This window comes from Microcaecilia unicolor, chromosome 1 (genome assembly GCF_901765095.1).
Source record: "Microcaecilia unicolor chromosome 1, aMicUni1.1, whole genome shotgun sequence".
NCBI classification, from domain to species: domain Eukaryota; kingdom Metazoa; phylum Chordata; class Amphibia; order Gymnophiona; family Siphonopidae; genus Microcaecilia; species Microcaecilia unicolor.
In genome coordinates, this window is record NC_044031.1 from 173,151,662 (window position 1) to 173,175,234 (window position 23,573).

General features: G+C 42.9%; 1 protein-coding gene across 1 annotated transcript in view; it reads right to left on the reverse strand.

The window, feature by feature from the left end:
- COLQ (collagen like tail subunit of asymmetric acetylcholinesterase) overlaps positions 1-23,573 on the reverse strand; it is a 180,101-nt gene that overhangs the window by 108,181 nt on the left and 48,347 nt on the right. Inside the window, exons 2-4 of the mRNA XM_030202541.1 lie at positions 16,686-16,789; positions 8,842-8,946; positions 2,132-2,176 (exon numbers count right to left, since the gene is read on the reverse strand). Coding sequence (XP_030058401.1) covers positions 2,132-2,176; positions 8,842-8,946; positions 16,686-16,789 — 254 coding nt within the window. The remainder of the gene's footprint in view (positions 1-2,131; positions 2,177-8,841; positions 8,947-16,685; positions 16,790-23,573) is intronic.

Sequence of the window (23,573 nt, forward strand, 5' to 3'; positions counted from 1 at the left end):
CTTCATGGTGTGTTCTGCAAAAATCGACTCTTGTTTTTCTCAGGTTCATAATCACATACAATACATAAGGCAGAAATGTGTGGAAAGCAGCTCAAGGAAGGGTTCTTCAGTGCCTAAGAAAAGCAGTGTGTCTCACACAGTGGACAGGAGCTGAGGTAAGCCTCTTGATCAGAAACTAACTGTAGAGCTGTGTACTGGCAGCTAAGTCATGGCTTCTACTGTGAACTTACCAAGAAAATATTCTGCACCAATGCAGTAACCTAATCCCATGCAAATTTGAAGTATGCAGAATTTGTGCACTAATCAGGAAACGGCAGCTAGAACTGCACACATGTCTGAGCAAAAGAAAGTGTCAGCATACATCTGTGAATGTGTGGGAATGTTAATCTGTGGATAAATATCAGCCTTGCAAAAATTTCTTGCACATAACTTTTTTAGAAGGCTAATATTGATGCATAAGACAATATTATGGTATATGGACAAATAATAGTTTTTCTGCTCAGACCTGTGCAAAGAGCTGTCACCTCCCTTTCCGTCTTTAAAGTTGCAAGCACTTGTTTTGCTCCCAGAAAAGAAGAAAACTGGCATTAAATCCTCCCAACGAACCCTTCTACACCTCCTCAGACCTGGAAGTAAATTTTTGATGTTCTGCTCTTGCAGTGGAATAACTAATAGCCTCAGTACCATTCATTTTAATATGCTGTGCACTGATGTCAACCGTGTGGACTAACGTCTGCATTAAACCCCTTTTTGCGTCATGCACCTGAAATTTGCACATAGACCTTTTGATAATCACACATGCCTGCCTGCGGTAGCTTTCTCAACCAGCTCCTGAGAGAGTGTGTGCAGTTTTGAAGGGGTTCGTCATAAATACGAACAAGGAGTCAGTCCTAAGACTCAGTGGCAGTGATGGAGCAACCTAGTGGTTAGTGCAGCAGACTTTGATCCTGAGGAACTGGGTTTGATTCCCACTGCAGCTCCTTGTGACTCTGGGCAAGTCACTTAACCCTCCATTGGCCCAGGTACAAATAAGTACCTGTATATATTATGCAAACCGCTTTGAATGTAGTTCTAAAAACCACAGAAAGCTGGTATATCAAGTCCCATTTCCCTTCCTTTCCCATATAAAAGGTTGCCAGTTGAATCCCTGGGTTTAGTGGGGGCTGGGCAGTGTTCACAGCTTCTGGGGGAGTAAGCTATTGTCCCTGCTCAAGGGTGACATTTCAGCCCATGATTGCTGAAGGTGGGGTTGCTATAATGAGTAGAATAAATATCTTGTGTGTGGGGGGGGGGGGGGGGGGGGAGGAGTATAAAAATAGGGGAAAATGTTGGGTAGCGGAAGATGATGGCTCATGGAACAGACCCAGCCCTAGTTCTGAAAGTACAAAGGAGAGAGAGGAAACTGACAGCTGAAAAAAGAAACAAATCACTTGGAATGGAGCTTGTAAGGGCACCACGGAATAGGGACTGCGACCTCACCTGTGACTTCTGTGGAGCTATCAGCACCTTTCTTTATACTAGTAGTAACATCTAATACATATTAACAGTGATTTAAGAAAGCATGGTGATGCATTTACAGCATACAAGACCAGGGGATACACAGATGGTAATTCTCTGCAGGTGCTAAGCATGAATTCTATATCGGTAATTACACAGGTAATTGCTGTTATAGAATTACTAGCATAAGTCCGCAGTTACACCATGTCAACGACTGAGGTAAATCTTACAGTTGCTCACATAACTGTCGGTATTCTATAACCTTTAGCACGTAAGTTCTAGGCACACCCAGCCCTCCTCCATCCACACCCGCTTGCAGTTACATAGTGTAGAATTTGCATGCTGAGGTTATACAATACCGACTAAGCACAGTTATGTGTGTAACTGCAAATATGGCCAATTGACACCAGTTATAACCAATAATTGGTCGTTAGTGCCAATTAGCTAAGTTGTCAATTAAGTTATGCAAATTAACTGTAGATGTAAGCACAAGTTAATAGAATGAGGGGGATGGTGTTCATAAAGAAGTGCAGTGAACATGGAAACTGGGGGATTAATAGCTAAAATGCAGGTCCCATGTTGCTGGAAAAATGCGCATTCCACTAAAAAGAAAGGAGATGAAAATGGCACTTACTTTTTCACCCTTTGGTCCCATTATACCTGGAAATCCTGGTGGGCCCTAGGCAGAAAATGAAAGCAAGCAATTGAAAGAGATAATCTTTTCAAATCCAGGCATACAAATATTTCATCTTCCAGTCCATAACAAATATTGATTGATTGTTTGTCAGTATTGGGTGAGTTATAAAAGCCCAACAGACTTTGGGAAGCCCTATCTATTTGAAAAAAAAAAATTTCACTTAGCACCAAAGGCTGGTGCTGTGGTGGGATGAGTATGACTTCATGAAGAGAGGCTGCTAGGGTCATGAAGTTCTCATTCCCCACATGAATGGGTGGGTGTGAGCAGGCAGGTTTCCAAAGATGACCTAAGCCAGTAGTCTTCACTAATATTTGAGTCAGGGCCACTCTGGATCCAAATGAGGGGAAAGACAACCACCAAATATCTTCCCATGCAGGTCTGTGACACTGCTGATCAGTGTGTCAATTACATCTATTCCTACCAGGCCAACTTCAAACTTTTAATTGGGGGTATCCTCAAGGAGGTGGGCATTTCCAAATGCGTTCCCTTCTTCTATTCAGAAAAGAAATGTCATGTCCTTCGAGCATGCAGCTCTTTCTCACCCCCACTCCCACCCGCATCCACTTCCTGCTTTCTGTCATGAGCTTGAGAAGAGAGGCAGAGAGTAGTGAGGAAAAAACAGGATGATCAGAGGTCTCCAGAGGTCACCATTGGCCCCTGGGCCTTGCATTGAAGAACACTGACCTAGGCACTCCAATAAGACCACAGAAAAATAAGATGCTCTTCTGCTAACAGCGTGTGCTAATGCTGTTAACATACGTTATTGACTTCAGGGCCCATTAGCAGGTGCTCTTAGGATATGGCCCCTAAGAACAGCATGCTCCACTGTGCAAAAGCTGTAAGCATTTGATCTTTAACGGTTCAAAACAGCACATCTTTGCTCTGCATCCTCTAGAAGGGAAACTACTCCACAGAAAATACAAATAAATTAATCTAGAAGCTCTGCGGCCTTAATTCTTTGAAAAAAAATGGACAAAGTAAAAATATAGGGGTTGATATTCAAAGTGATTTAACCGGGGCTACCTGCTGATACTCAGCGGCACTAATCGGTTATCAGCACTAACAGTTAAAGGCGTAGCCGGTGATTTTGTGGGAGGTTCGGGCATGACCCAGCATTGAGTATCTGAGCATAACGCCAGTGGTGGCCAAAAAAGATGCTGACCATCACCAGCTGAATATTTACCCTATAAGCTATTACAGGCCCTGTATTCAGCGACACTTACCAAATAGTGGGACCTGTTTACTAAGGTGCACTAGCATTTTTAGCAAATGCTAAAAATTAGCGCAGGCTAAACGTGTGAACGCCCATAGGAATACGTATTATGGATGTCTATACAGTTAGCGCACGCTAAAAATGCTGATGCGCCTCTAACGTGGCTTAGTAAACAGGGCCTAGTGACTCCTACCTGGATAACTGTCACTCACCAGGGCCATACTCCTTTGTTCAGTGCCATCCCACTAGTAATGCTGAAAATCTTCTCTGGGAGCTCTGACATTATCCAGGTAGTGACAGAGTGATCAGAGGCGGAGCCAAGGAGATTCCGGAAGTTATCTGGGTACCACCCATATTCAGAACCAGTACCCAGATAATTATCCGGTCATGTGGCATCAGCCTGGTCAGCATTTTACTTTAAGGACACCCCCACTCCCTTACCCCAGGATGTACTAGAAACAGAAACAAAATTTCTCATTAATGTGTCCAAATTATTAATCATTTTTTAGATGTATGTGTAAAGAACTAAATGTACTGGGGGCCAGATGCACTAAACTTAACGAGCCAGCAACGAGGTTTTTAAACCAGTTCTAGCCAGTCTAGTGAGCAAGTAGTAAAACAAGACATTCACAAAAGGGTTCTCCGAGCCATTTTCCTGTCACGGTAGCAGCTAACGAAAACAGAATGCAAATGATCTACAGGTTATTATAATGAGCTAATTAGTATTATAATGCGCCTGCAAGGCAGATTTCCGACCACATGCACTGTGGAAAACCTAACGGGAGGTCTGCACCTCTCGTTGGGGATACTGTGAGCGGGACCCATGCAGAGGAGGACGCCCATCACAAAAATCGGAAGAAAAAAAAACGTCCAAGGACATCCCTGACGAGCACTTGGACGTTTTTCCCTTCTCTTGGACGTGTTTTTCTTACGTGCCCAAAATGACGACCACCGGAGAGACTCGGGGATCGGGACGTGCGAGGATGCCCAAATCAAAACTATTTGGACGTCCCTTTCAATTATGCTCCTCCAGGTCTCTCTCAGCCAATCACAGCGCGTTTAGCTGACACCTGGCCCCACGGACAGATGCACTAACTCCACGAAAAGAGGCCTTCCCCTACCTATCCCTTAGAGAATCGGTAAAAAACAAGCATGCATGAAGGAAATCGCATGCAAATGAGCTGCTCCCTGTTAGCTCATTTGCACGTGATTTCCTTCCTAAGGAGGGGAAGCCAGTCGGCCAGCTGAGCATGCACAGAGCAGCCAAGCGTTATGCTGGCTGCACTGCGCATGCCAAAGACGGCTTCATACACGTCCTTCACTCAAAAAAAAAAGGACGTCCCTGACGAGCACTTTGACGTTTTTTTCTTCAGATTTTGTGATGGGCGTCCTTCTCTTGGACGTGTTTATCTTACATGCCCGAAATGACCATGCCGGAGAGAATCGGGGATCGGGACGTGCGAGGACATCCAAATCAAAACTATTTGGATGTCCCTTTCGATCATTCCCCTCCAGGTCTCTCTCAGCCAGGTGTCAGCTAAACGCACTGTGATTGGCTGAGAGAGACCTGGAGGAACATAATCGAAAGGGACGTCCAAATAGTTTTGATTTGGGCATCTTTTCGTGGAGTTAGTGCATCTGTTCGTGGGTCCTGTTACTACAATCATTCTCAGTGACAGATATACTAAAGATTTCTTTCCCACTTTGTATCTGGGAAAAATGCTTAGTAGATCTGGCCTTTAATCTTTTAATTACACCAAAGCACTCTTTAATACAGGACGCCAATTGCTGTGTCAAATTGTTGTTTTATTCCTCAGAAAATTCATTTGGCAAATGAGACTGAGGGTGAGCCAGATACATTGATTTCAGCTGGAAGCCTGGATTTAACAAGCTTCCTGGAAAGCTCATCTGAGTTATTTGTATGAGGGCTATGCACTTGGTCACTTTTGATAAAAGATAAGATGATGGTTATAAAAAATTATTTTAAAAAGAAAGATCTTATGCTCTGTGCAGAAAAGGTTCAAAATTTTCTGAATGTATCTTGTACTACTCAGTTGTGTTCTTGCCCTGAAGTCTACAGTTCTTGCTGTAGGGAGAAGCTTTTTTTTCTTTGAGGTTCCTGCAAATGCCTGTTAACTTATTAGGTGAAAAATGTTCTTATTGATAAATATATGTTACTTCAATTGCTGTGAGGAAATTAAAAGCTGAATGATTACTTTAAGCCTGAAATATTTCGGTGGTTAATAGGATAATTCTTTTCTCCTTATTTTGTCTAGTGTTTAAATTTTGTTTTTAGTTCCTTCTGTCCCCTAGAAATGGGCTTGGTTGGCATTATTGCATGAGGCTTCACTGAATTATTATTTGTGACCATCTCAGGGAAAAAGTGACTAAAGTAGCAGATTCAATGCAAATGTTGAAAATGGCTGATTTTTCATGTCATAGATCCATAAACATAGTAACATAGAGGGGCATAATCGAACAGGGGCGCCCATCTCTAATGACGGCCCCGTAAAGCGGCGTACCCAACCATATTATCGAAACAAGATGGGCGGCCATCTTTCGTTTCGATAATACGGTCGGCGCCGGCCAAATCTCAACATTTGGGCCCCCCTTAGAGATTGCTACCATTAGAGATGGCCGACATTGGTTTTCGCCGATAATGGAAACTAATGGTGGCCATCTCAAAACCGGCCAAATCCAAGCCATTTGGTCGTGGGAGTGCTGGCTCTTCCCCCTCACATGCCAGGACACCAACTGGTCCCCCTCACATGCGAGGACACCAACCGGTCACCAAATTTACCCCTTCAAATGTTTATAGCCTTTATCTCTGTTATTTATAAGCCCACTTTTGAAATCTTTTTGCTCAGTGTATCACTTATGTTTTGCATGCAGAAAATTGCTTCCGTACTGGTGGACAAATGGTAGCAGACATAAAAATGGTTTGAGTTCACAAAAATTTGAAACTTGAGAGCAGTAGGCCAAATTGTCTTGGCTGTAGTCAGTGGTGTGCTGGAGCCAGCTCGCACCGGCTCGCAAGAGCCAGTTGTTAAATTTTGTACCAACTTGCGAGCCAGTTGTTCCCTAGTGTGAGCCGGCTCTCCTCCCTCCCGATCGATCACGTCACCGATTTGACTTCTAATTCTTTGGGGCAGGCAGTCTTGCCTGCCCGCTACCAGCACTGACTCTCCCCTGGGTCTGCGTTTAGAGGAGGGGAAGAGAGAGGCTGCCCCCTTCGAATAGGCAGGAGAGCACGTGACGGCTGCCTTCCATTGGTCAGAAGTTTGCAGCAGGGTGGAGCTTGCGCTGCTCTCCTTGCGGTCCCGAGAATCACAAGGCAATGCAGGGAAGCGCCGAGGTGGCCGGCAGCACCCGCACCCTGCAATCGCCCCTCCACCGAGGTGCTCACCCCTCCCCATTTTCCGCATTTTGTTTTGTTTACCCCTTCCCCTCCCCCCCCCCCGAAGATGTGGATTTGAAGGTATGCTCCTCTCCACCCCCACCCATCTCCCTGCGCACCCCCCCCCCCCACCTTGGATGGCTAGGTGGAAGAGAGTTACTGCTGTTGCACTTGTAGGTAGAACTTCTGTCGCTGCTGCTTCTTCTGCAGAAAATGATCCTGTGAGTGACTGAAAATCGAACAGAAGGAGAAAAACTTATTATGTAACTCGCGGGACAAATTGAAGGTAAGCTGTGTGGGGGCTAGTCGAGTTGTGTGTGGGGATCGGCGAATGCCAGGGCGTTAGTGGAATCGGGCGCCTTTAGGAGCCGGAGCCCGGCACAGCCTCGCTCCCTGTGCCTGGAACCGGCCGGGCGGGAGGTGAGTTGCTATACAAACATCTCTCATGGTACAAATGCTAGAAACACCAGCAGAGCGCATGCAGTACTAAAGATCGTGGAAGCTTCACCACATGCTAGTATTCATAAAAATCTTCCTGAGTGTGTTTTTTTCCCACTATAATGTTCTGCTAAGGGCAGTGAAATTATTTTACCAATAAGCTGCCCAACATAAGAGGTTATAGTTCTTGGTTGAACCAAGTGGTCTTGATTTTATCTGCAGTCAAAAGTGTCTCCAACCCTGGCAAGTTGTATCGCTGCTGAGCATAAAGCAAGATCAGGAGAACATCAGGTTTATATAATTTCAGCTAATAATAACATTATTACAATATATGCGCGTTCAACCGCTTAATACATGTGTTTTTTTTTAGTTGCGACTAAAACGTGAGTATTAAAAATACAAAATGCGTAAGAAGTGGCCCGCTTCTTTTTCAAAGTTGATTGGAAGTGCAGGGCAGGGGGAGAGAAGGGTCGCTGGACATGGGTGGATGGAGGGCAGGGGAGAGGAGGGGAGAGAGAAGAAATGCTGGACATGGATGGAGGGGAGGGAAGAGTGAGGAAGGAGATGAGATGAGGGAAAAGGAAGAGAGGAGAAAAACTGCACATGGATGAAGAAAATAGGCAGAAGCTGAGGACCAGAAATGAAGAAGAAAGGAGGAAAGGAAAGAAATAAATGGAAAGGAAGCCCTGGAAACGGAGTTAAGAGGACAGATAGCAGCAGAATCAGTTACTGGGACAGCATGATCAGAAAAATAGTCACCAGACAACAAAGGTAGAAAAAAAATCATTTTATTTTCATTATAGTGTTTGGAATATGTTCACTTTGAGAATCAGGTGCTCAACATTAAAAGTTTATATTTATTTACTTATTTATGGCATTTTATCCCACATTAAACATGAATTAGATTGGAACCTGGGATCATTTAATTTTTTTTTCTGGAGTAATGCATTGCCACCCCCCCCCAGGCTCTCGCCCTGGCTATAGCCAGCTCTGCAATTTGGGGGGGGGGCGCAGAGGGAGACGGGGGGGCACAGAGGGGGACAGGGGGCGCAGAGGGAGACCGGGGAGAGAGCCTGTTGTTAAACATTTACCAGCACACCACTGGCTGTAGTGTTTATGAGTGGTGCAATTGCTCATAGGTTTCAAACTTGTGCTCAATTCTAGTCCTAAACTACAGTTGAAAGGATGCTCTTAAGAAGTATTCATGTAATAGCAGTTTTAATAAATAAAGTCCACTGAACAGATTACAGTTTGGAGTATAGCTTACAGAATTATTAGTAATTCAGGTACAATAAATAACTACCCCAAAGATATTATAATCTAAATGGATACCCAAGACAATTGAAGAGATTTGGCCAAGATCTACAAGGAATTTCAATGGCAGAACTGGGAATTCAACTCTGATTTCCCTCACTTTCAGGGGACATTTCTCTTTAACTTATGCACAAATATTATAACTCAAACATGCAACATAAGAACTACAGTTAAACCTATGCAAAGCAAAACATGGATTGCGCATCTTTTCAACTACCTGATGACTTTAGAAAAGGCTAATGGAATTTGAATAGCCAATAGCATAGCAATGATAAATGTACTCACCTGAGGACCTGGAGGCCCGGCTGGACCCGGTGGACCTGCTACACATAAATGTATTGTTGTTGGCTTGAACTCTAGATACAGATGCTTTAAATCTAGGTCTTCCAGCTTCAAGATAAAACAACATATATATAACATATTAATAACATTCCTCAGAAAAGATCTGTGGATGCTACATGAAGATTCCATAGTGGTCACTACAGTGTTGCCTTCTGCCCAATGGAGTAAGTTTATGAGTCACTGTTTTTTTAAGCTGCATCTACTTTGCAGAATGTGGGATTTACTGTTTTTTTGAGAATTTTCATACAATTTTGCAGTTTTGTTCTTCCACATTTTGAGTGCTGCAATTCATTGCATACTGACCTTTCATCATGTAGTCTGAAAACTTTACAGATTGCCCAAAACTCTGTTGCACTTTTAATTTCTCAAGCAGAATAGAAGTCTTTTAAATAAATAAACGTACAAGTATAAACACATAGAACTCGTTATAATGCTTTTCAAAAGTACAATTATAGTAATAAACCAGCATGAGTATTATTCTAAGCTAAGCTTTCTATCAACAGTTCAGCATTACAGTTTCCCAAATGTCCTCCTTTGTGTAATACTAAGATCAAAATTAAAATATTTGTGAACTGGGTGAAAGCTCAAGTTAGATGGGAATAAGGTTCTCCAGACTCAGGTGAGTCTAGGATTTACGGAACCAAGATGGCACACTACCAGAGCCTAACACTAACCTCAGAAATGTAAGTTTAATTTTACTCCACCTCTGGCCCAAGCTCATTTTCAAAGCAACAGCCACCACACAACTTGAAACAGAAAAAATGTCTGTTTAAAGTTATGTGGATTGTCAGTGATCCTATCTGTACAAGTAGGATCGCTATAAATCTATGTATAAATAGTCAACTTACTGTTTAAAGTTATACTTGCTATTTGACTGGTCCAACTTGGATGAAAAAGTTATCCATACAATGACCGAACATTGTCATTTAGATGGATAATTTTTCGTCATGCCCTGGAATGTTTCTAACCCAACCTCTTCCTAAACAGAAGTTATCCTTTCTATGATTTGAATGGATACAATTTATCCATTTAAATGCCAATATTATTTAGAGGAAGGGATTGTGTGATTAGCCCCTGCTGTTGACTAAGTCCTTTAGAATATCAGGTGCCAGTAAAAGAAACATCAGTTAAGCCTTCAGGACCTTAAAACCTGAAGGCTTAACTGAGAGAGACAGTTAATCCTTTCACTTGAGGTGCACACATTTTACTCTTGTTTTAATATACCTTTTCTGTGAATTACAAGCTTCATTAAATTGTATGTAAATTTTAACTCACAAAAAGGTAACTAAGCTTAGTATATCTTATTACATTAGTCACTATATAAAATTATTAGAACTTTCCATTATCCCTGAGGATTGGTGGGTGGCCAATGTAATGTCACTTTTTAGAAAGGGTTCCAGGGAGATCCATACAACTAACAATCAGTAAGCCTGATGTCAGTGCTGGGCAAAATGGTGCAAGATACTCAGAAGAACAGAATTACTGGGCACATGAATGACCGAGATTTACTGGAGAAGAGCCAACACAACAAAGCCAGCAAAAGGAAGTCTTGTCTTACCAATCTATTGAAATTCTTTGATAGTGTGAATAAGGTGATAGATAAAAGAACTCAGTTAATATAGTGTATCTTCATTTTTAGAACATGCTTAATATTTCTCTTTAGGGGAGACTGCTGAGGAAATGTAAAAGTCATGAGATAGGTGATAGTGTCTTATTGAGGACTGAAAACTGGCTAAAGGATAGGAAACAAAAGGTTAGTTTTTTCAGTGGAGAGAGGTGAGTCATGAAGTGCCTTACAAATCTGTACTGGGCCCAGTGTTGTGTAAAACAGGTTTATGTTTATTGTAAAACTGGACTTACAGAGCAAGGTGGTTTACAAAGATAAAATTAAAATGCATTATTAGAAAAGAACACCAGAGGAATTAATAGGAAAGATAAAACCAAACATACAAACAGGGAGAACAATAAAAGTGTGACTCTCTATGTGGGCCCTCAGTCACCGACAGCATTGCTATACCACCGAAGGCCATGCTAAAAAAATGGGGGTTGAGGGCATTTCTAAAGTTTGGAAATGATTGCTCTAATTGAATCTGTTGTTTGGGGGGGTGGTTGCTCCACAGTTTTGGGGCCAAAAAATAAAAAATCAGAGGTTTTGGTTGATTTGTAATAAGCTTGTCTAGGATTAGGGAGGACTAAGTGGTGGGATTCTAATTTTCTAAGAGCCCAGGAAGGGGTACAGAGAACAGTGAGAGTAGCCAAATATGATACTTGTCTTATGTCATAAGCCTTATGGGTTAGACAAAGGATTTTAAAAGGGATACAGTACTGAACTGGTAACCAATATAGACAAATGAACAGAGGTGTGAGTCAGTCGAATCTACTAGTATGGAAGAAAAGTCTAATAGCAGAATTCTAGAGTGTTTGAAGACATTTTAGTGGTTAGGAGAAATGCCTGCATATATTGAATTACAAAAGTCCTGTTGAGATATTAGAAGGGCATGGATGAGAGTGTGGAAAGAATCAAAATTGAGAAAACTACATAGATGACATAGTTCATGCAAAGCAAAAAGCCAAATTTAAGCACATGGCAAATGTGAGGTTGAAAAGATAGTTTAGAATCTAGGTTGACTTCCAGTTAACGGAAGGAGGTCATTGTAGGAATTGGGAGATTAAAGAAAACTGGGATAATAGATGGTTGAGGTAGGAGACCAGTCACCCAACAAGCTATTGTTTTGTTGGGGTTAAGAACAAGTCTGCGCATTTTCAGCCAAGAGGCAAGAGAGCTGAAACAGGCTTGTAGAGGAGCAAGATTGATGTGAATTGGTAAATAGTAGAAAATTAACAAAATATCACCATAAATGAAGGATTTAACGATATGGGAGTGAATGAGGGTGGTCAGGGGACTGAGATAGATATTAAAAAGGTTGGGAGAGAGGAAGGAACCCTGTGGAACCCCACAGGTAATGGGATGTAATGGTAAGTCAGCAGACTGGAAGATAACAGTAAAGACATGATCATGCAAGAAAGAAGTGAACCAACATAGGACTGGTCCCTGACAGCCCAAACTGAGAAAAGTGAGATAACAGAAGTGAGTGGTCAACCAGGTCAAAAGTGGCCAATAGATCAAGGGAGACAACTAGGGCAATATCACCAGAGCCAAGAATAGCTCTATCATCTGGGCGAAAACCAGCCTGTCTAGGATGAAGGACTAATAACTATTCAATATGGGCTGAGAGTTGTTCAAAAACCATCTTTTCTAATAATTTGGATAGAAAACAGAGATTAGATATATGCATCAATGATCTAGAAAAGGGATCAACAAATGATCACATTTGCAGATGGTAAAATTATTCCCAGTAGTTAAAATACAAGAAGATTCCCTCTCATTCTAGAACTTGGCACCTAATTTTACACACCATTTGCATATGTAAATTTATAGAATAGTACCACTTATGCAGGTACGTGTATACTTATGTGCATAAGTGCTAGCTGAGCACTCAATGCTATTCTAAAAATGATGTGCACAGCTAATTTTGCGCATAAATGCAAGAGGGCATTCACAGCAGAGGAGCATTGGTGAGACATTTAGGCGTGCCCATTTATGCCTGCCATTGACATGGTGTAAGTGGGCATGCATAAATGTAGACGCTTTGATACTGATTTAAGTGTCCAGATGCCTTTATAGAATTAGTGCTCAGCGTGCGGCATCTAGATGCTGAACTGTGGTGCTCAGTTTCAAAACTGGGGAACTGGGCATCTATATGGCAAATTAAATTGAATGTGGACAAGTGCAAAGTGAACCACATATGCAAAAATAATCCCAGTTATATGTACAAAATATTGGGTTTGAAGGAGTTACCCTCAGAGAAAGAACTTTGCAGTCAGTGGTGATTTTGTTTAGAGTCAAGCCTGGTGGCCAACATGGAACTTCTTTGTCTCCCTCACTATGTGGGTCAAGGGAACACAAAGAAACATCAGTGAGTAATCAGACCATGACAAAGAGGAAGTGACATCAGCAGTCTGGAAGGGCTGAAGAGAAAGATGAGGGATCCATATCAGCAGTCCATGTGGCACAGTGGAAAAATATAGAGGGGTCAGTGGTTTGCCTGGATGAAGAAAAGGAATGTCTTCTAAGCAATGAATGAGTCATGGTGAGTTCCACCTCTGCATCATAGAAAAGGGGGTGGAGAGAAGTTTGCTGTTAATGTGTTCCCACCCTGTCATCCTCTCTCCCTGCCCCAAACCAACCAGGTACCTTTTTTTCTGCAAATTACCCTTGGTTAGAATCATTGTGGACAATACATTGACATCTTCAACTCAGTGTGCATGGCAATCACAAAGCAAATAGGGATTACTTAGAAAGAGAATGTAACTCTATGGTGCAACTACACCTTGAATATTATCAGGCTCATTTTCAAAAGAAAAGGATGCCCATCTTTCAACATAAATCGCAAGATGGACATCCTTCTCTTGGGGGTCGTCCAAATCGGTATAATCGAAAGCCGATTTTGGACGTCCCCAACTGCTTTCCGTCACAGGGATGGCCAAAATTCAAGGGGGCATGTTGGAGGTGTAGCGAAGGCGGGACTTGGGCATGCCTAACACTTGGACATCCTCAACCCATAATCGAAAGAAACAAGGTCATCCCTGACGAACACTTGGATGACTTTACCTGGTCGTGTTTTTCTTATGACCAAGGCACAAAAAGGTGCCCGAAATGACCAGATGACCACCGGAGAGAATCGGGGATGACCTCCCCTTACTCCCCCAGTAGGCACTAACCCCCTCCCACCCTCAAAAAATATATTTCAAAATATTGATTGCCAGCCTCTATGCCAGCCTCAGATGTCATACTCAGGTCCATGACAGCATTATGCAGGTCCCTGGAACAGTTTTAGTGGGTGCAGTGCTCCATATCAAAACATGGACATCCCTTTCGAAAATGCCCCTCCACATTTACTCTAGGTTGTCCCATCTTAAAAACATATGTCACAATACTAGAAAAGAGAGCAAGAAGGGACAGACTTAAAGATCTCATATGTATTCTTTGAATGAAATGCGGGAGAGAGGAGATATAATAGAGATGTTTAAATACCTATGCGGCATAAATGCACAAGGAGTCGAGTCTCTTTCTATTGAAAGGAAGCTCAGGAACAAGGAGACATAGGATGAAGGTGAAAGGAGACAGACAGAAGTAACCTGAGGAAATACTTCTTCATGGAACGGGTGGTGAATACGTGGAATGGCCTCCCGGTGGAAGTGGTGGAAATTAAAACTGTATATGAATTCAAGAGAGCTTAGGACAAGTATATAGTATCTATAAGGGAGTGATAGGGAGAGTAGATGGAATAGATGGGCAGCCTGGATATCTGTCTACATTTTTCTATATTTCTATGATAAACTGGATAGAATGGCTTCCATATGAAAAAAGGCTAAACAGGTTAAGCCTCTTCAGATTGAATAAGAGATGTGAAAACAGGGGAATAATAGAGATTTATGAAAACATGAATGGTATGGAACAGGTTAATAGGGAATGGTTATTTACTCTTTCAAACAGTACAAGAAATTGAGGATACTTCATGAATCCAACTGGTAGCAAATTTAAAACAAATTTGAAAAGTATTTTTTTTTCAGTTGATGTACAATTAAGCAGTAGAATTTGTTTCTGGGGGATATAGTGTAGGCTTGAAGAACAGATTATTTAAAAAATAGTTTGGCCAAACTTCGAGAGGACAAGTCTATCAATGGTTATTAGCAAGGCAAACTTGGGGATCACCATCTCTTACTTCATAGATTGAACAGCATAGAAGAGATCTCCTCATTAGGATCTGATGGTTACTTTAATGTCCTGGACTGACCACTGTTTGAGACAGGGTGCTAAACTGGATGGACCATTTTCTGACTTAACCTAGTATGTTCTTATATTTATGGCTTTCTTGTGGATTTCTAGAATTCTTTCAATCAGTATCAGCTCAGGTTGATGATGAAGCCTCAAGAAAGTGAAGGTATTAGGGTAGACCAAAGCTTAACTTACTGGGGAGCCCAGAACTGAGCCTTTTCTCCTGCCATTGAAATGGGATGCTATTCTGTCTTATGATTTTGAAGTGGGATCCCATCTTATGATCATTCCAAACTTTTGATGATCCTTCTGTGCCTGCGTGGCAGAGATAAAACTGTGTTTGCTCTTCTCACAGCTCCTGTACAGTTGCCAACTGGATCTAGCTCTGGATTTACTCCACTGCATGCAGTGATTGTAGTTCTGATTTCTCCATTGCATTCCATAAGAAAAGCAAGCTTGCAAATTCCTGCATGCAATGGGACAAACCCAGGATTGGATCAGTCCTCTCAGGTGTTTCTGGATCCAATTGGTAACCTTAAGCTGCTAGTGGTTCCCTTCATTCAGTGCATGCAGGGCTGGTGCTAGACATGATGGGGCCCAGGGCAGATGCTAGAGAGGAGGCCCCAAAGCTTGCTTGTAGGCCATCCCTCTTTCAACTTCAAGGAGGTTTCGGGACCCCTGTAATATGGGAGCCCAGGGCAATTGCCCTGTTTGCCCACCCTAATGCTGGCCCTGAGTGCACCTCCAAGGATGCAGCCACTCCCCTCATGAAGGGCACATAATGAGCCTTCAATGACTCCTCCAATACACTGCAAATGTCCAAAATCCCCATATCTCTCCTTTCAAATCACTGCATGGGCCAGTACAAACTCCCCTGACATGAGGGTAGATGGCACAGACTGCCATAATCCTCACCCAGTCACCCTTACAAAGAGGTAGGGACATGTGAGAGGCTCAGAGGCAGATAAGTGAGTCAGAAGCACCAATTCAAACCTGCCATGTGCTCAAATAGCATAATAGATCTTTTGTACATCCATACTTATAGATAGGGCAACCATTTTACTTCACTATCTATTTTCCATTTGTTGGGGTTTTTGCTCTAACAAAGCAAGCAAAGGAGGGAATTGTTTCCACAGCAGTCAAACAAACCAAACACAAGGTGGAAGGGGAAAAAGGTTCCAAGAATTCCAGAAGTCCAATGTTTTCAAAACATAAAAGGTTTTATTCTTCAAAGACAGTTGCAACAACAATTCAGACCCAACACGATCCGGCTCACATGCTGTGCTGTTGGAAGCTTTAGCATTCTCTTGGATATTAAGGTTTTTCTCCTCACTACAACTACCATTTCTGCACTGTTGAGACCCCTGAGGAAGGCTTATTGCCAAAATGTGGACCGTTTTGGGTCTGAATTGTTGTTGCAACTGTCTTTGAAGATTAAAATCTTTTATGTTTTGAAGACATTGGACTTCTGGGGTTCTTAGAACCTTTTTCCCCTTCCACTTTGTGTTTGGTGTGTTTTTGCTCTAACCCCATCCACCTTTGCTTGAGCTACCCCTTCAGTGGTTCTGACTTTGTAAACCGCTTAGATAGTCTGCCTTGATTAGCAATATATCAAACTAAACTGAACTTAAATTGATAACTACCTCTGGATTTCCCTGACTGGTAGATCCAGTTCTGGGTTTAGCCCACTGCATAGAGACTTGTAGTTTTGCTTGTCCTTGAGAATACAAGTGTGTGCCCATGATAAGCTAAACCCTACACCGGATCATACTGTCAAGCAAATCTGAGACAGTTGGCAACTCAAATCATAAAGATGCATTAGCCACTTAACACCTGAACCTTGTCCCTTAGCTCAAATCAGGAAGAATTTGGGATCAAGGTTCCTAGTGAGGTGGGTTTATAGTGCTAGAAATTCATGAAGGAAAATAAAACGCTATAAAACACTTACAAAATTCCCGCGGTCTCTGAGGAAAGGTGGTGGTGGAAACAATGGTGGGGGCGGAGGAGTTAGGAAGCAGCAGTTGAGTTTCTTCTGCTGGAAGGAAGGAAACACTGTCCAAGATAAAGAGGGATTAGCCAGGGGTTACACAGTCACATAACATACTACAGTGTAGAGTTTCAGCGAGGCCTCAACGAAGGAAAGGCCATTTAATTACAGAAGAAATGCTTTTAATCAAGACCTAAAATGTGAAAATGGTCCTGTTCAAAGTACTTCGTTATGCATAATGTAAAAACTTTCTGTGTCAAATTATTAATCTGCGTTTGCAGTGTTAAATGAGCATCAATAAATACCCCCAATATTCTAATAGAGGAAAAAAAGTTGTATGTAGTATTGTTAATTATTACACTATTCTCTTCATCACTAATAGAATTAACAATACAAAATACGACTTTCCTTCAACGCATAAGAAACATGACCATTTTCAGATTTTAGTTCAATCTCTTATACTTAGTTTTTTAGATTATTGTAATGTTATTTATCTGGGTGGTTCAAAGTATATACAGAAAAAGCTCCAAACTGTTCACAATGCAGTGTGACACTTAATTTTTTCTTTGAAAAAATCAGACAGTATATCTTTGTTTTATCTAAAAACCCACTGGCTTCCTATACAGGCCAGGGTCTTTTTTTTTTTTTAATTCTGCTGTTTATTGTATAAGGTTATTTATGGTCTTATTTATTTTTATTTATTTATTAGGATTTATTTACCACCTTTTTGAAGGAATTCACTCAAGGCAGTGTACTGTAAGAACAGATCAAACATAAGCATTAGGCAATTACAGCAGCAAAAATATTCAAATAACAATACAAAGTATAGCATAGTATACTACTTACAATGTCAACACAATATGTAATAGAACATTTTAATTGATAGTGAAGGGTAAAGCAAAGATTGAACATAAAGATAGGTAAGAGGGTAAGAAGAGTTAGAAAGTAAGGTGATTAATTTAAAGAAAGTCGCACATGAGGTCAGAGAGATGGTTAAATTTTCTCTCAGCTAGGGTAGAAGTGGATAAACATGTCATGCTGAAGTATGTGCAGCCCGTGTCACTTCTTATGTGTGCACTCACTCTGCTGCTCCACCCTACTTCTCTACCCTCATCTCCCCCTACGTTCCTGCCCGTAACCTCCGTTCACATGACAAATCCCTCCTCTCAGTACCCTTCTCCACCATTGCCAATTCCAGGCTCCGCTCATTTTGCCTTGCCTCACCCTATGCCTGGAACAGTCTTCCTGAATCCCTATGCCAAGCCCCCTCCCTACCCATCTTCAAATCCTTGCTTAAAGCTCACCTCTTCAATGCTGCATTCAGAACCTAACCTTTCGAACATATAGGTTGCCCCAATCTGTCTGACCTATCTGATTAACTGTATATTTGTCTTTTTAGATTGTAAGCTCTTTGAGCAGGGACCGTCCTTCCATGTTAAATTGTACAGTGCTGCGTAACCCTAGTAGCGCTTTAGAAATGTTAAGTAGTAGTAGCAGTGAGTGAGACTAACAAGTTAGTTACTTCTTCCATTAAAGGTCTGGTTGAAGAGACAAGCTTTCACCTGCTTCCTGAAGCAGAGATAGTCTTGTGTTTCTCCTATATATTTACTGGACCATTTTGTGTTTTCGATATCTACTAAATCTACTAGAAACGTTAATCCATTTACTTATCTGTCTTTAAAAAACAAAAGAGGTTAAAAATTATGGATACCTTACTGTCATTTCAAGCAGCGAGGTCAGATAAAGAGGTACTTACATTATTGCTGTCTACCGCTAACTATGGGCTTCTTTTACAAAGCCGCGGTAGTGATTCCTGCGTGGCAAATGAGAGGAAGCCCATTCAATTCCTATTTATTTAAAAATTTGTATTCCATTCAATCTCCTTGTCCTTGGCGGATCACAATTGCACATGGACTTCCTCTCAATTGCCATGCAGGAATCATTAGTGCGGCTTTGTAAAATAAGCTGTATATGTCTTTCAGAAAACAGCTTAAAACACTCTTATTTAGGAAGCATGTGTTGAATTCTAGAGGATAATATTTGAGCAAGATTTGGTTGATTTATGTATGTTAATTATAGAAATTTTTATGTTTTTACTGTTAGTTATTTAATCACTGTACTTCTTGGTGATTGTCCAGTTTCTTGGATTTTGTTATCCATGTAGAACCACAAGTGCGACTGAGGAATAGAAATTGCAGATTTACCCTGGAGGAGTAGACTAGTGGTTAGTGCAGTGGACTTTGATACTGGGGAACTGAGCTCAATTCCCACTGCAGCTCCTTGTGACTCTGGGCAAGTCACTTAACCCTCTATTGCCCCTGGTACAAAATAAGTACCTGAATATATGTAAACCGCTTTGAATGTAGTTGCAAAAACCTCAGAAAGGTGGTATATCAAGTCCCATTTCCCTTCCCTTATGCTTTTAACATTGACTTGAACATATAACGTAATAGTTTTTGAAAGTGTAGTGGTATTCCCACTGACATATATACTGAAACAGTAGCAGATGGTCCCCAGGAGAACTAATCTGTGGAAGTATGATAATAAAACTCTGAATTGTTAACGTGATTGAGAATTTGGACTATCAGCTTGGAATATGTAGTCATGTTAGGGTTAATAGAGGATGCCACAAACTACAACCAGCCAAAAGATTGTGATAGAAGTCCTTTAATAAAAGCACCAGTAAGCGGACCAGACACACTCCATGTTTTGGCGGATAACCACCTGCCTCAGGGGTCAGTTTTATTACCGTGCAATTGAAATGCAATGTGTGGTCATGTCTACCACCCAACTTAAAACCCATGCTCAACCCCTTCCTGCATTGTTCGACCAGAAACATGAGCATTTCCTCCTATCCCATGACCCTCCAATTTCCTCTGTAGTCTTTCATGAGGTACCTTATCAAACGCCTTTTGAAAATCCAGATACACAATCCAGCTTATAATCGAACGAGAAAAACGCCCAAGTTCCGACCTAAATCGGGAGATGGGCGTTTATCTCACAAAAACGAATAACGCGGTATAATCAAAAGCCGAATTTGGGTCGCTTTCAACTGCACTCCGTCGCGGATGCGGACAAAGTGGACGGGGGCGTGTCGAAGGCGTGTCGAAGGAGGAACTGGGGCGTGGTTATCACCCGAACAGAGATGGGCGCCCTTCGCCGATAATGGATGCGTTTGTAGCTAGAATTTAGGGCACTTTTCCTGGACCCTGTTTTTTCACGAATAAGGCCCCAAAAAGTGCCCTAAATGACCAGATTACCCCCAGAGGGAATTGGGGATGACCTCCCCTGACTCCCCCAGTGGTCACTAACCCCCTCCCACCACAAAAAAATGATGTTTCACAACTTTTTATTTTCACCCTCAAATGTCATACCCTCCTCCCAGGCAGCAGTATGCAGGTCCCTGGAGCAGTTGTTAGGGGGTGCAGTGGACGTCAGGCAGGTGGACCCAGGCCCATCCCCCCTACCTGTTACAATTTTGCTGCTTAATGCTTATTAGTCGTCCAACCCCCCCAAACCCACTGTACCCACATGTAGGTGCCCCCCTTCACCCCTTAGGGCTATAGTAATGGTGTAGACTTGTGGGCAGTGGGTTTTGAGGGGGATTTGGGGGGGCTCAACACACAATGGAAGGGTGCTATGCACCTGGGAGCTCTTTTACCTGTTTTTTTGTTTTTGTAAAAGTGCCCCCTAGGGTGCCCGGTTGGTGTCCTGGCATGTGAGGGGGACCAGTGCACTACGAATCCTGGCCCCTCCCACGAACAAATGCCTTGGAGTTATTCGTTTTTGAGCTGGGCGCTTTCATTCTCCGTTATCGCTGAAAAGCAAAAACGCCCAGCTCACACATTGGCGAATAAAACATGGGCGTCTATTTTTTTCGTAAATACAGTTTGGTCCGCCCCTTCACGGACCCGTTCTCGGAGATTAACGCCCATGGAGATAGGCGTTTCTGTTCCATTATGCCCCTCCACATCAACCGGCTCCCCTTTGTCCACATGTTTGTTTACTCCTTCAAAGAATTGAAGTAAATTAGTCAGGCAAGATTTCCCCACACTAAAACCGTGCTGACTTGGTCTCAGTAATCCATGTCCTTGGATGTGCTCTGTAATTTTGTTTTTAATAATAGCCTCTACCATTTTCCCCGGCACCGAAGTCAGACTCACCGGTCTATAATTTCCCAGATCTCCCCTGGAACCTTTTTTAAAAATCGGCGTTACATTGGCCACCCTCCAATCTTCCGGTACTATGGCCGATTTTAAGGATAAATTGCATATCACTAACAGAATCTCCGCAAGCTCATTTTTCAGTTCTATCAGTACTCTAGGATGTATACCATCCGGACCAGGAGATTTGCTACTCTTCAGTTTGCTGAACTGTCCCATTACGTCCTCCAAGTTTACTGTGAATTCAGTAAGTTTCTCTGACTTGTCCGCTTGAAATACCATTTCCGACACCCAGTGGCGTACCAAGGGGGGTGCGGTCCGCCCCAGGTGCACGCCGCCGGGGGGTGCCACGGCGCGCGCCTGCTCTGAATTTGCTGACTTCGCACGTTCGCTGCAGCTCCCTCTGCCCTGGAACAGGTTACTTCCTGTTCCGGGTCAGAGAGAGCTGCAGCGAACGCGCAAAGTCAGGGAACTCTGAGCAGGCGCGCGCTGCGGCACCCCCCCCAGAGGCGTGCACCCGGGGGGGGCGGGGCGCCGCCCCGGGTGTCCGCCCCCCTAGGAACGCCACTGCTGACACTGGTATCCCACCCAAATCTTCCTCAGTGAAGACTGAAGCAAAGAATTCATTCAATCTCTCTGCTACGTCTTTGTCATCCTTGATCGCCCCTTTTACCCCTCGGTCGTCCAGCGGCCCAACCATTTTGAATATTCATTTCAAAATCTCTGCTGATCAGTGCTCGAGGGTACTCAGTTGACTTAGGTGATACTTGCAGCGCCGGCCACTTTCTAGCGTGCCTTAGTAAAAGGAGCCCATAATTACTATTCGGAAAATCGCAATTCAAAATTTTACCCAATATACAAGAAGTTTCAAACTCAGCACTTTACCATAAAATAGAAAAGTGTTTCCCAATTTCCCCTATGTCCCCCACCCCCCACGCTCCTGCTGCCCCAGATCAGCAACAGCAGTGCCATGGCAACCTGAAGCAGTGTTAGGGCCATCCGTTTTCATGCGAACACTATTGGCTTTGCCGGTCCCCTGTTCCCTGTCACATCAACTTCCTGTTCCAGGGCACGGGACTGGCAGTATGTGCATGGAGATTGCTGCCCCAAGACTGCATCAGGCTGTTTTGTTGCTGCTGCTGGCAGGGGAGGGAGGATAGGAAAGTCTGCTGCATACACGCTGCTGAGGTCTTGCATACCCCTTGGGATATGTGTACTACATTAGCCCTTTCAGTCTAAATGTAGATGCCATTTCCACACTTTGAAGTCAATATTCAAGCAATTTAACTGACCAGAAATGGCTCCCAGCTGGTAAAATCGCCTGTTTGGGGCTAACCAGTAATTTTCAGTGGCACTTAACTGGTTAGAGCTGCTGAAATTTTTTTTAATTTTTGTTACATTTGTACCCCGCGCTTTCCCACTCATGGCAGGCTCAATGCGGCTTACATGGGGCAATGGAGGGTTAAGTGACTTGCCCAGAGTCACAAGGAGCTGCCTGTGCCTGAAGTGGGAATTGAACTCAGTTCCTCAGTTCCCCAGGACCAAAGTCCACCACCCTAACCACTAGGCCACTTCCAGTTGGCGCTTAAAGCAAAATGAGCTATTTTGGGGGAATTCCATGGAAGAAGTCAGTACTTGGCCAGTTAAGTGCTGATATTCAGTACTTAGAACTGACCAAGATAATCATATAAATAGGACTGCACAAAAGTCAGTTCTATCTTTATGCGGTGCCTCATAGCCGGTTAAATGCTGAATATTGCATTTAAACAGCTATGGTGTAGCTGGCTCCAAAAATCCAGAAACTCAATGCCGAAGCCCAGACATGGCACAGCACTGAATTTCTGGGCATAACGCCAGCAGTGGTCAGCAAAACGCTAAGCGCCGTCGGCCAAATATCAACCCCCAAAATTCTAGAATACAAGCACTTACTCAATGTACACTTACACACATAAGTGCGAGTTGAGTGCTACAAGTAATTTTTTACCCGACACGTCGCTTAGGCATAAGCAAGACATGTGAGTGGTTACATGCTCAACTGCCGCATTTAGGTACACACATTTATGCCTGCTATTGACATGGCGTAAGTGGGTGTGCTTAAACATAGGCATGTAGATGCTGATTTACGCTAGTGTTCTATCATAGAATCTCAGCGCCCAGATGCTTTTATAGAAGGCAACCAAAATTGGGGTTTTTTTTCAGTTTTGGCTGAAACTGAATCTGTGGCCAAAATTTGCCGCTCGGTTTCAGCTAAACCCAAAACTGCCTCTGCCCCTAAACCGGTCACAACCTCCAATCCCTCCTCATCCCCCCCCCCCCCCCCAAACAGTCTTCACCCTCCATCTCTGAACAACACACAGCGCAATGAAGAAATCTGTGGAGCATTGTGTTGACCAAACAGCAGATCTGAGCTGTGAATGCATGGGGAGGAAAGTGAATTAGAGAAGCACTGGACCCACTCTCCAGCTGCTACCTAGGACTGAGTGGCTTGTGGGAGGAGGCAAATACAATCACTGGCTCCTGAGCACCAGAGATCCTAGTACTCCCCTCCCCTTAGCTAAATCAGGATATGTAAGCATTTTTCATGCAGGGGTTATTCCCTGAGGGGACCTCCCTGTGCTTTCTGTCCTGTCAATAATCAGGCAGCACCAAGGATGGATTTAACCATCTGGCAAAACTAGATGTTCAC